Consider the following 11,948-nt stretch of genomic DNA (forward strand, 5'->3'; position numbering starts at 1 on the left):
ACAACTGTAGCAACATATAATAATAATGATGATGGCGTGTGTTGGAACTGGGATAGGGCTTGTATCAGTTGAGCTCAGGCAGGGAAGCAGGGGCTCAGTGTTTTAAGATTATAAAATCCTAAGGTTAAACAGTAGTAGGATCCCACATAGGCAATTTTATGTTAAGAATAGGCTATTATTTTAAAAAAAATTCATGCTATACTTGAAGCATAAAATAAATACTTCAGTTTTAACAAAATTAAAACCAAGAATCTTTTAAAATACATACCGACAATCACTTCGTAAGTAGAATCATTATATAGGGGGGAAATACCCAGTTCACTAACAATGCAAAATAATAACAGTATTTATTTTCAAAATTGAGATTAGCCCTGGCTGGTGTGTTCAGTGGTTAGAACATGGGTCTGCACACTGAGGGGTTGTGGGTTTGATTCCCAGTCAAGGACAGGTACCTGGGTTGTGATTCCCTCCCCACTTCTGGTTGGGCATGTGCAGGAGGCAACTAATTGATGTATCTCTATCACATTGATGTTTTTCTCTTCCCCCTTTCCCTCCCTTTCACTCTCTCTAAAATTTAGTCTAAATGGAAAAATATCCTCAGGTGAGGATTTAAAAAAAAAGTTGAGATCAAATTTGGGTAAACACACCCATTCACCACATACTGTGAACATGCGCCACCCAGGGCTGAACAGGCTTCTCCTGAATCTCTTTTAAAGACTCCAAATCTGAAAAGCTACCACCATTTTTAGACCATGAATAGAAAGACTGAAGTGCAGCACAGTGAGATCATAGTGTGTGATCTTTTTTTCAGAGGATATGTTTAAATCAGCGGTCGCCAACTGGTGGTCCGTGAGGCCCAAAAGGTTGGTGACCACTGGTTTAAATATCCTACTGAATAATGTTTCCAGTCCAGTACCAGAGTCATCCAACCCACTGTGCACATCAAAACTTGTCAACTTGGCTCTGACACTGACTTTAATGAGAAGCATCTGAGTTGCAAAAGGAACTGCAGTGCTGGGTAGTGATGCTGTAACTTACCCACAAGTTGACATTGCGTCGCACTGGAGCGTTCTACATCACCCAAGTTGTGTAATAAACATTGTGGCCTTTCCCTAAGTGGCTCGGTTGATTGAACATCAACCTGTGCCCTGAACGGTTCGATTTCTGGTCAGGGCACATGCCTGGGTTGCGGGCTTCATCCCTGGTCAGGGTGCATGCAGGAGGCAGCTGATTCATATTTCTCACATCAATGTTTCTCTCTTCCTCTCTCTCTAAGATAAATAAAAACATATTTAAAACAAAAAAACATTGTGATTCCCTTTGTGAGGGAATAATTAATAAGAAGGGAATCTAAACTTTAAGTTCCCCTCTTATTTATTTTTTGAATTATTATTTATCTTCCCAATGTGGTTCATAAAGACGCTGAAAGGGGTTACTATGTTTTCTTTCTAATGAGTGCTTGCATTAAATTAACTCTGGAGCTTTGAACTTATATTGAACTCTTCAGGTCTTTTATCACTTAACCACAAACTATGTGCCCAATTAAGTGCATTATATGAAAAAAACAATTATTAATAGGTGATATTCATAAACCACTATTTACAAACTGACCAGAGGGCCATAGAGCAAAAGCTGTCTGATCAGTTTCGAACCAGGAAAGTTCTGAATCCAGCTTCTCCTCTAGCCCATGCATGGTGCAATTTATTATCCCCTTCCCTGGTACTTGCAGAAGAACTTACTTGCTTGGCTTCCACTTGCTTACTTGGTGCTGAATGGGCCCAGAAGATGTTGCAGCACAGGTAGAGGCGGGCCCATGTGCTAGTGCTGCCTGTGCACAGTGCTGTCTGTACACAGTGCTGCATGGACAGAGCCTGGGGTTGAGGGAAACCATTTTCAATGTCCTGCTGGTCAGTGATTTTTCTGGCATATCATAATGATAAAGGATGTGACTCAAAATGAAGATATTAGTGTTGTGAATATTTATGCTCCAGAGAACATTACATCCACAATCACAACGTGAAACTTCAGGATTTAACAAGGAATAATAGAAGATAACTAATGGAAAAGGTTTTAACTCATCTTTCTTACTCTGTAACAGATGAAGTAGATAAAAGATAACTAAAAATATAGAAGACTTATAAACATGTTATAAGGTAAATCTGATTGGTACATATCAAACTCTGAACACTGAAAGCAGAGCAAAGACATCTTTTTGAGTATCCATAGGAGATTCTTAAGAGTTAACCATATATTAGACCAGCGGTCGCCAACTGGTGGTCTGTGGACCACTGGTGGTCCATGAGGTCCGAAGCAGTAAAATAGTATTGTCAACTTTCTCTGATCACACATGCAATAAAAATAGAAATGAAAAAAATATACTACTGCTTGAACATTTAAAAAATTTAAAAAAACTTTTAAGTCAAAGGTAAAATTTAAACTGAAACTGCAGAATATCTAAAAATAATAATGAAAATACCATATATTTTTAGGATTATAGCTGGAACCATTCAATGAAAAAAAACATAGAATAATATAGAATATTTAGAATCACAGAATTATATTAATAAAAAAGATGGAAGTAAGTACATTAAGCATCCAACTTAAGAAGTTAGAAAAAAGAACAAACTGAACGAAAGCAGAAGGAAAGAAGGTAAAAATGAAAATAATTTAGAAAAAAGATAAATAGAACTAGTAAACACTAAGAGTTGCTGGTTTGGGTGAAAAACAGCTGTCAATTAGATGAGCCCATTTGCTGACCTATTTAAGGATAGACAAAAGTGTCCAGGTGCACAGGAATTAATCCTATATAATAAAAGTCTAATATGCTAAGTGTCTGGTGTTCATCATTCAACCAATCAAAGCATAATATGCTAATGACATGCTAAGACCGCTCAACTGCTCGCTATGACGTGCACTGACCACCAGGGGGAAGATGCTCTGACCAGTAGATTAGCTTGCTGCTGGGGTCTGGCCAATAGGGACAGAGCGAGACGGGCTGGACACACCCTGGAGCCCTCTCACAGTCCCTCCCCAACTGGCCAACCTCCAGCGTCCTTCCCCGGCCCCAATCACGCACTGGTTGGGTCCCTCGACCTGGCCTGTACCCTCTCGCAATCTGGGACCCCTCGGGAGATGTCGGAGAGCTGGTTTTCGGCCTGATCCCTCAGGCCAGGCCAAGGGACCTCTAGTAGGATTATAAGGGGGTTCTTTGCTCAACTAAGTGCAAACAAATTGAAAACTTAGCTGCAAATACTAATTTTAGAAAGTAATTTACTAAAAAGAGATTGCAGGACAGTGATAATCTAAATAAATTACCACAGAAGGAAAAAAAGTTTAAAAAGTTTTCTGAGTTGCAGTCCCAGAAAAACATCAGACTCAGATTGATAGGAGAATGTCATCAAACCTTTTAAAGAACTTATAATTCTACTACTACTTAAATTGTTACAGAATACAGAGGAAGAATGGGGCCAAGTTATTTTATGAAGCAAGTATTTTGACACCAACACCTGACAATTACACAAAAAAGGAAAACTACAGACTAATATTCTCCCTTATGAATATTGATACAAAAAAATTTAAATAGAAGATCAGGAAACAGAATCTAGCAGCATATTTAAAGAGCAATAGATCATGACCAAATGGAGTTGATCAGAAATATAAAGTTAGTTTGATATTCAAAGTCTCTTAATATAATTTATATATATAGATAGATAGATAGATAGAGATATAGGTATATATCTCTATCTATCTATCTATCTATCTATCTATCTATCTATCTATCTATCTATCTATCTATCTATCTATCTCATCCTAGTCAGCTGATGCAGCTCAGTGGTTGAGTGTCAACATATAAACCAGCACGGATCCATTCCCAGTCAGGACACATGCCCAGTTTGCAGGCTCCATCCCCAGTAGAGGGCGTGCAGGATGCAGCCAATCAATGATTCTCTCTCATCGTTGTTTCTATCTCTCCCTCTCCCTTCCTTTCTGAAATCAATAAAAATATATTTTAAAAAAGAAAAGAAAAACATTCTATAGATGTCAGAGACATTTTGTTAAAATTCAGCATCTATTCTGTATTCTTGTAAAAAGAGCCCTCTTAAATTACGGAAAAAGTAGATAATCCTTACACCATTCAAATACATTTATTTTAGTCGGAACATGTTGTGGCAGTGAGGAACTAGGCTCTGAGGCTGTGAGGAATGGGAGGAGGGCATAGATTTGCCATGGGCCTGAAAAAGAAGTTTATCTCAGCTCCAAAAATCAGGATCTTGCTTAAAGAAAACACTCTAGTAGCAAAGTCAGGAACAAGACAAGTATGATCGCTATTATTCAACTGAGTTCAGAGATACCATAATTAGAAGTAGGAAATAGAAATACAGGTAAGAAAATAGAAGTGAAAAATGGAAAGGAGGGGGTAAATTATTACTTGCTGTTAATATCTTATATAACTGATGACCTAAGAGAATCAACTAACAACTGTCATAAGCATTGAGATAATTCTGGAAAGTAGCTGGGTACAATATTAATATACAGAAAGCCATAGTAGTCATATATAAAAATAATGACATATTTGTTAAGAAATATAATGAAGCCCTGGCTGGTGTGCTTAGTGGTTAGAGTACTGGCTCATGCACCAAAGGGTCGAAGTTTGATTCCTAGTCAAGGGCATGCACCTGGGTTGCAGGTTCGATCCCCGGGCCCAGTTGGGGCATGTATAGGAGGCAACCAGGCAATGTGAGTCTCTCACATCAATGTTTCTCTCTCTCTCTCTCTCCCTCCCTCCCTCTCTTTTCTCCTCCTTTTACTCTCTCTAAAAATCAATGGAAAAAATATTTTCAGGTGAGGATTAACAACAACAAAAGAGGTATAATGAAAAAACTCTTTATAATAGCAACAAAAATAAAAAACAAATTAACATGGAAATGTAAGATATATAAAGGAATATTTCATCTAAATGATCAAATTTATTGGTATGAAATTATAACATTTCCTTATCCTTTTTTTTTAAAAGACCTTTATTGAGATTAAATACACATACCATAAAATCCACCCACTTAAAGTATACAATTCAGTGACTTTTAGTATATTCAGAGTTGTGTCATCAACACCAAAATCATCACCCCCAAAAGGAGCCCTATATCCATTAGCAGTCACTTTCCATTTACCCCTCTCAGGAAAAATCAATTGACCATGGACATATGGGTTTTTGGGCTCTAAATTATATTCCATTCACCTATGTGTCTATCTTTAGGCCAGTACCACACTGTCTTGATTATCTTAACTCTGTATAAGTTTGAAATAGAGAACTGTAAGACCTGTAACTTAGTTATTGTTTTCACTATTAAGTATGATATTTGCTCTCTGGGATCCCTTCACAGGACATTAATTCCATTCATAAGGTCTCCACCCTCATGACCTAATTACTCCCAAAGGCCCCAGCTCCCAATGCCATCCCATTGGGGTCATAGGATTTCAACATATTTTGGAGTGACACAAACATTCAGTCCATAACACCCATTAATGTCAGTAGGATCTGTAATAATATCCCCTTTCTTTCCTGATATTGATAATGTGCCTTTTTCTTTGTGTGTCTGCGTATATAAACGTGTGTAAAAAAGCATGTATATGTGTACATGTGTATATGGACATATATGTGTGTACACACACACACACACACACACTAGATGGTGTGTGATAGAAAATCTCTGGAGCAATATACCAGAAATTTGGTACCATTCGTTGTCTCTGGAGAGAATTGTGTGGCAAGGGACCTAAAATGGGAGGGAGACTTTTCACTGATTTTTTTTTTCAACATTTTTGGGGTATTTTTACCATGTGACTATATTACCTTCTTAAAACTTTTTGTTGTTGTTAATCCTCACTTGAGGATATTTTTTCTGTTGATTTTTTTAGAGAGAGTAGAGGGGGTGAGGGGAAAAGAGAGAGACAGACATCAATGTGAGAGAGAGACATTGCCGGTTGCTTCCCCCACCTACTCCAATGGGCTGGGAATGGAACCTGCAGTGAGGTGCATGCCCTTGACTGGGAATTGAACCCAAGACCCTTTGGTGTGTGGGCCAACGCTCTAACCATTGAGCAACACCAGCCTGAGCTGACTATATCACCTTTTAAAAATAAATTTAAATTTTAAGAACAGTTGCTGAGTCAAGGACGATAAATGTCTATGCCAGAGGCCTCTGTCTGCCTTTCTGCGGTTCCTGACTTCGGTCCGTTGTTTTTCCCACCCTTCACTATTTTTCCTTTTTCCCTTTTGGAGCAGTCCCATCATGGATCTGAGAAGGATTTCAGGGTGCAAGGTTCTGACCCTGTTCACTGTCTGCGAATGACAAAACATCTTTCTCTCCTGACTTCTACAGAACGACCTGCTGGCTGGGCCGAGTCCGTTCTTGAGGAAGACATGTCTGAGCCCGAACCCGAGCCCGAGCCCGTCTCCCCCAGGTAATCCTCCTGCTAGTGCCCTTCAGCTTGCATTCCAGTATAGGAGAGAGATTCCTGTTGGCCTTCCTGAGGCTAATTTGGGGGAGCATTTTTTATTGAGCTCTCCTTCCCCCCAATACCTGCTAAGCTTATGGAAGGGCATACAAGTGAACGGAGGCCAGAGGTGACCCACCCAGGTGCCTGCAGAGGAAAAGCCCACACACTTTTCCTCAATGGAGGGAGGCCTCCCAGAAGAGCTTGCTGACGCATGGACAGGGTACGCTTCGTCAGGGGGCAAGGGAGGGGTGGGGGTGAGGAACGTCAGGGGGCATGAGAATGCATGTGCTGTTTCTAGGCTAATTTTAGCTAAGACTGTCAGCCTCTTACTAGCATGGGGAGGAATTTTTGTTGAGACTGTTATTTGGGATCATTCATTAAAAATACTTCTTAAAACCCACAGAGGAAGTAACCTTGAGAAAAGCTAATAATGTTTGATGACTGAAATTGTCCTCTCCATCCCTGTAGGACCGTAGGCACCATCCAGCACTGCCTCCACCTGACCTCGGTATATACTCACTTCCTGCCCCAGCATTGCCGCCCAGAGGTCACCACAATGCCCTTGGGTATTGGAGCAACAGTGGATTACATCTTCTTCTCAGCTGAGTCCTGCGAGAATGGGAACAGGACTGGTAAGCCTGGTGGGTCCTGGGTTCCTAGGAGCCATCCACATGAGTCCCTGAGACAGCTGATGGTAGGTCAGGCATTTGGTGGCATGGCTGGGGCTGCTGGGACTTGACCAGCAAAAGAGCAGATTTCATGCCTACCTAGTACTGCTCATCCTCATCATCCTTCTCTTCGGCCACTTGTCTGACTTCTCTTTTGATCCTTGTAGCATTAGAGAGAGGTGGGCAGAACAAGCACTGTCCCTCCCTGGTTTGGAGAACAGATGCACGAGATTACTGCATCTGTTCAGTGGGTCTGGTTAGTGAGGAGCTTGTCGGGTTAGAGACCCTGTGTCCTATCTCCTCACCCACACTGGTGGTCACAGTGTAGCAGTCTATAAGCCCCGGGTCAGTTTGTTTAAAGCATGTCTTTTAAAATGTTTAAATTGATTGCCTATGTTTAAAAATCAGATTTTTGTATAGAAAATCTGGATTTCCAGTTTCTCTTGGAAAACAAGATCTTGTAATGTTGGGCCTGGGCATACGCTCTCTATTTTGCCACAGTTCCCTGGAACCCACCCTGCTCATTTGATATATCATGGAGTATCTGAGAAAAACGAGGCCTCTCCTAGAGGCAGCAGGAGGTGAAGGAGGGTGGGCAGCCAAGGGGATGGAGCCTCCGTAAGGCATAGCTTCCATAGGCCCTGCCCTCTCCATGCAGTGTGACTGACTCTCGTACCCTCTGCCCTCTGGCTTTCGCTTTGTGCCCCAGATCACAGGCTATATCAAGATGGAACGCTCAAGCTCCTGGGCCGTCTCTCCCTCCTCTCTGAAGAGATTCTCTGGGCTGCCAATGGCTTACCCAACCCCTTCTGCTCTTCAGACCACCTCTGCCTGCTGGCCAGCTTCGGGATGGAAGTGACCGCCCCATGATGGGCTCCCAAGGGAAGAGAGCCGCTCTTCTAGAAGAGCCCACTGGGTCAGAGACTGGAAATATCCCATGCTTCTGGAAACTTAGATCCAAGAAACTTACAGCCCCTCCCCTCCCCTCCTGTTCCCTTTTCCCATGGTTAGATTTTCTGTGGGCCTGTCCAGGCTCTCTGCCTGTGGTCCCTTCCCTGCCCCAACCTCTTCCTAATCCTCTTGTGCCACATGCCTGGTGGCCCTGGGAGAGGTGGAAGGGGGGCTTCCCCCTTCCTTCCATGTATCCAGCGCTCCTCTTGATTTTTAATTACCAGGGTTGTGGGAGCTATTGATCTCATTTGTTATTTGCTTTCAGGCCGTTTCTTGGTGGTACTTTCTGATCCGACCTCCTCCCCGTCCTCACAACCTCTGTGCCCAGCCCTCTTGCCAGGCACACACGTGTGAAATGTGTATAGTGTGTGTGCATCCTCTCAAGGTGGGACTGCTCTGTGCGGCCATACCTGCCTCGATCAGCCTGCTGTCCACACTGGGGCTGCCGGCCTAGGGGCAGGTTGAGAGCACCACCTGGTGCCTGTGTGCTGCCAGGCAGCAGGGGCACGGGCCTTTCTCCTTTTATCCTCTGTTTCATTAGGCGTTCATCGTGCCAGCCAGGGCATACTCATCACTGAGCTCTGGGAATGAAAGGGTCCCAGCCTGGAGCAGCACAATTGGGGACGCAGTACCTGCCCCAGAGGCCTCTGGGCCTCCACCCCCGAGCTCCCCAAGGCCTGGTGTGCTTTCCCTAGGCTTGTCCCCGAGGAGGGTGCAAGTTTGTGTGGGGTCTGTGGGCTGGGATAGTGACTTGAGATTTAAAACTCCTTAAGGGTGAGGAGAAAGAACCTTCAAGAAACAGTGGGCGCACTGGACTCCGTAGCCCAGCGGTCGCCAACCTTTGGGACCTGACGGACCACCGGTTGGCGACCGCTGCTGTAGCCCACAGAGCTAGGGCGAAGTGGGCGTGTCCCGTAGGGAGAGAGCAGGCGGGCTCTGCAGCTGCCTCAGCTGGGACTCAGGACCTCAGGGACCTATTCTCTTCCCTCCACCACTTTTACTGTTTGCTGCCTCCCTCATCCCCTTCCGTTTTCTCCCTAGAAAAGCCTGCTATTTAGCTCAGGCCAAACCTTCTCAGTGAAAAGGTGGCCTTGGGCACAAGTGCTTGAGGAGTAGTTCAGGCCAGCAAGGCCTTGCGCTCATTGCCTCGGCTTTCCCTCCTCGCGCTGGGTACCTGGCCCATCCAGGGGGCTTCCGTGCCCACAAGCATCACCTGCCTGCCTTAATCTTCTGTTGCTGGGGGTGGCCCCGGGGGTTCTAGGTCAGCTGTTCCTCATATCCCTTAACTCAGACGGCTGCTGGCCCTGGTGGATTTGACTTGCTGTTGCCCACTTGCCCTCCAGCACAGGACTGAAGGGATGGCGAGAAGCCGGAGACGGGCGGTTAGCCAGAGGTGAATTTAATGATCTCTCCTTCTTCTGAAAGCCAAAGACCCAGCTTGAATTCTGCTGCTGTGCTCGTGGTTATAAACTTTCCACACCTAGGTTCTCGGAAATTTAAATATGCGTGTATTCTTAAACAGTGTTTCCTGGGTAGTGGGCATGTGCCTGTCTGAGCCCCAGGTCTGCCTGTCCATCCCCACCGTACACTCTGTTTGTCTCTCTCTGGGCACCTCCAGAGATGACAGTGCCCTGTTGTTTTCTAAGACGATTGCCCTTCCCTGTTCTCTGCCAGGAAATGCAGTTTAAAAATGGCTGAAGATGGCAGAGGGCAGGTAGCCTGATAATCATTTTTGTTTTGTTTTCTTATTTGTTTCTGTTTTGGAAACAAAATGGGGCTTTAAATTCTCTTTTCCAAATAAAGGTTTACTTTTCCCCCCTCCGGTTGGTCATTTTATTAGGATCTTGCAGGGCACAGGGGAGAGAAGGCCTGGAGAACGGGGTGGGCCGAGAGGAGGAGACTGGCTTTGTGGCGGGGTCTCAAGTCCTAAATCTACACGGGAGAAGAGTGAGGGACTCTCCCTCTGATCACTGAGGCCGTGGGGGAACGGCCTGGGCGAAGCCTCTGCCGGACTTTTCGTGGGCAGCTCTCTTCTCCATCCTCGCCCAGCCAGAGAGAAGAGCTCTCTCAGCCACTGTTGTTCTGTTCCATCTGCTGCTCCCCACCCCCCACCCGTCCAGACTGCATTTCAAGAGGGTCTGTGTGGATAGTGGGACGAGAAATGTTTCCTATGGCAGCTGCATGAGGCCTGGTGCGTGCGGCGGATGCCTCTTGCTGAGCTGCTATTTCTGATAATCTCTTTTGCGTTCTGCAGCCAGAGCTGAGCTGTGGGCCATCTGTTGCTGGAAAGGTTTCTCTTCTTCCTGGGCTGCACTCTGCTGGTGCTTTTGTCTCCAGCCTCCTTAAGCCACAAGCCCACCAAGCCCGCATGCGCGTGGGAAGCTCTGAAACGGGGGGTGGTTTTCTGCCTTACCTGACCAGATTCCCAGACCCCACACCTGTGAGTCAGCCGCTGAGAATCAGAGTTACTTAAAGCTACCAGGGTGCTTCTGTTGCACCACCTGGGTTGGGAGTCCGTGGAGAGGGAACGAGGGATTAGGAACACCGCTGGTCATCTTGGCCTGGTGACTGTGGGTAAGTTAACGCTTGTGTTTCAGTCATATATCTTGGTGAAATGGAAATTAAAGCAATAATCTTTTCCACTTGTGAGGAATTTTCAGATCTGAAATTGTATTGTTTGGGCGTTGACAAGCAAGGGCTGCTGAGGATTTCCGAGTGTTGGTGGGAGGTGCGGGTGGGTAGTTCTCCCCAGCCAGGCTGGACGATTGGCCCATGGGCTGGCATTGTTTCATACCTCCTCAGCTTTGAGGTGTATCCCCAGAGACCCCTTTCCTGGCCTAGAGGGTTCCCTATCGTACTTTGTCAGCCAGTACTCATGCCCACCATGCGTAGATCACAGCACTGCGATGGGCAGTTCAGGTGTTCAGGTATTACCTTTACACCCGAGGAAACAGAAATCCCAAAGAGATAAATTGCGAGTCTCCTTTGCTTTAATTCTTGCCACCCCATGCTCCTCAGCACACAGCCTTTCCAGGAGTAGGGGAGAGGCTACCTTTCAGAGCAGACCCGCTGGTGGGGGGAGAAGGGAAACCACCCACCAGGCTGCGACTGGTGTGCTTTTATGTTTAAACTCAGTTTTGTTTTTCTCTCCAGTTCTTGCCCTGGTGTAGCTACTAACGGACTGTTTTTCTGATTGGCTACATAGGCAAAGTGTGGCTTCTCTCCTCCCTGGTGTAGGAGGGAGCCAGGGCAGGGAGCTGACCTATAGCCCTGCACTTCTAGGCTCATCCTGGTGCACCTCCTGTCTGCGTCCCCTCCTGAGCAAATGTGCGCAAGGTCAGGCTGATGAGAGCTTGGGGTGCTGCTCTCGCCTGGTTTAGGAGAATGTAAACTTAGTGTTTTGAAGGGAACTCTGCCTCTGCCCCAACCCTAACCAGTTTCTGTGCTCCTCAGGCCTGAGGCCTCACCCAGCGGTGGAGAGGAAGGAGCCTCTACACTTAAATTCTTGGAGGTTTTGTCTTTCCTACGACTAAGTCCTTTCTGGCTGCAGGTTTGAGAGGACACGTTCCCAAGTGGGCTGGCCTCAGAGAGCTGTCCCTTCCGCTGACCTGAGGTGGCCCATCTCTACCACCTGCCAGGCCCCAGCAGCACGTCCCTTCACCCCCTTGGCAAACACTAAGGATTGCCAGGCAGCCTGCACCTGGCCACTCTGTGGGCTGACTACCACTGCCTATCATCATCCCTGCCCTCGACACATTGGTCGAGATGTCAGGTCCTGGCAGATAGGGTGGCAGAACTTCAGCCTCCTCACGTTCAGGGCTCTGAGAAGTG

The 11,948-nt window shown here is 45.5% G+C and overlaps 1 protein-coding gene across 3 annotated transcripts in view; it reads left to right on the forward strand.

Annotated features, from left to right (window-relative positions):
- The window catches only part of ANGEL1 (angel homolog 1), a 55,908-nt gene extending 45,971 nt beyond the window's left edge, over window positions 1-9,937 (forward strand). For all 3 annotated transcript variants that reach the window (XM_059689549.1, XM_059689558.1, XM_059689565.1), the window contains 3 exons: window positions 6,381-6,462; window positions 6,967-7,130; window positions 7,876-9,937. In XM_059689549.1, the coding sequence (XP_059545532.1) occupies window positions 6,381-6,462; window positions 6,967-7,130; window positions 7,876-8,036 (407 nt within the window). In that variant the 3' untranslated portion in view covers window positions 8,037-9,937. The remainder of the gene's footprint in view (window positions 1-6,380; window positions 6,463-6,966; window positions 7,131-7,875) is intronic.
- Window positions 9,938-11,948: the final 2,011 nt, after the last annotated feature.

Source organism: Myotis daubentonii, chromosome 1 (genome assembly GCF_963259705.1).
Source record: "Myotis daubentonii chromosome 1, mMyoDau2.1, whole genome shotgun sequence".
NCBI lineage: Eukaryota > Metazoa > Chordata > Mammalia > Chiroptera > Vespertilionidae > Myotis > Myotis daubentonii.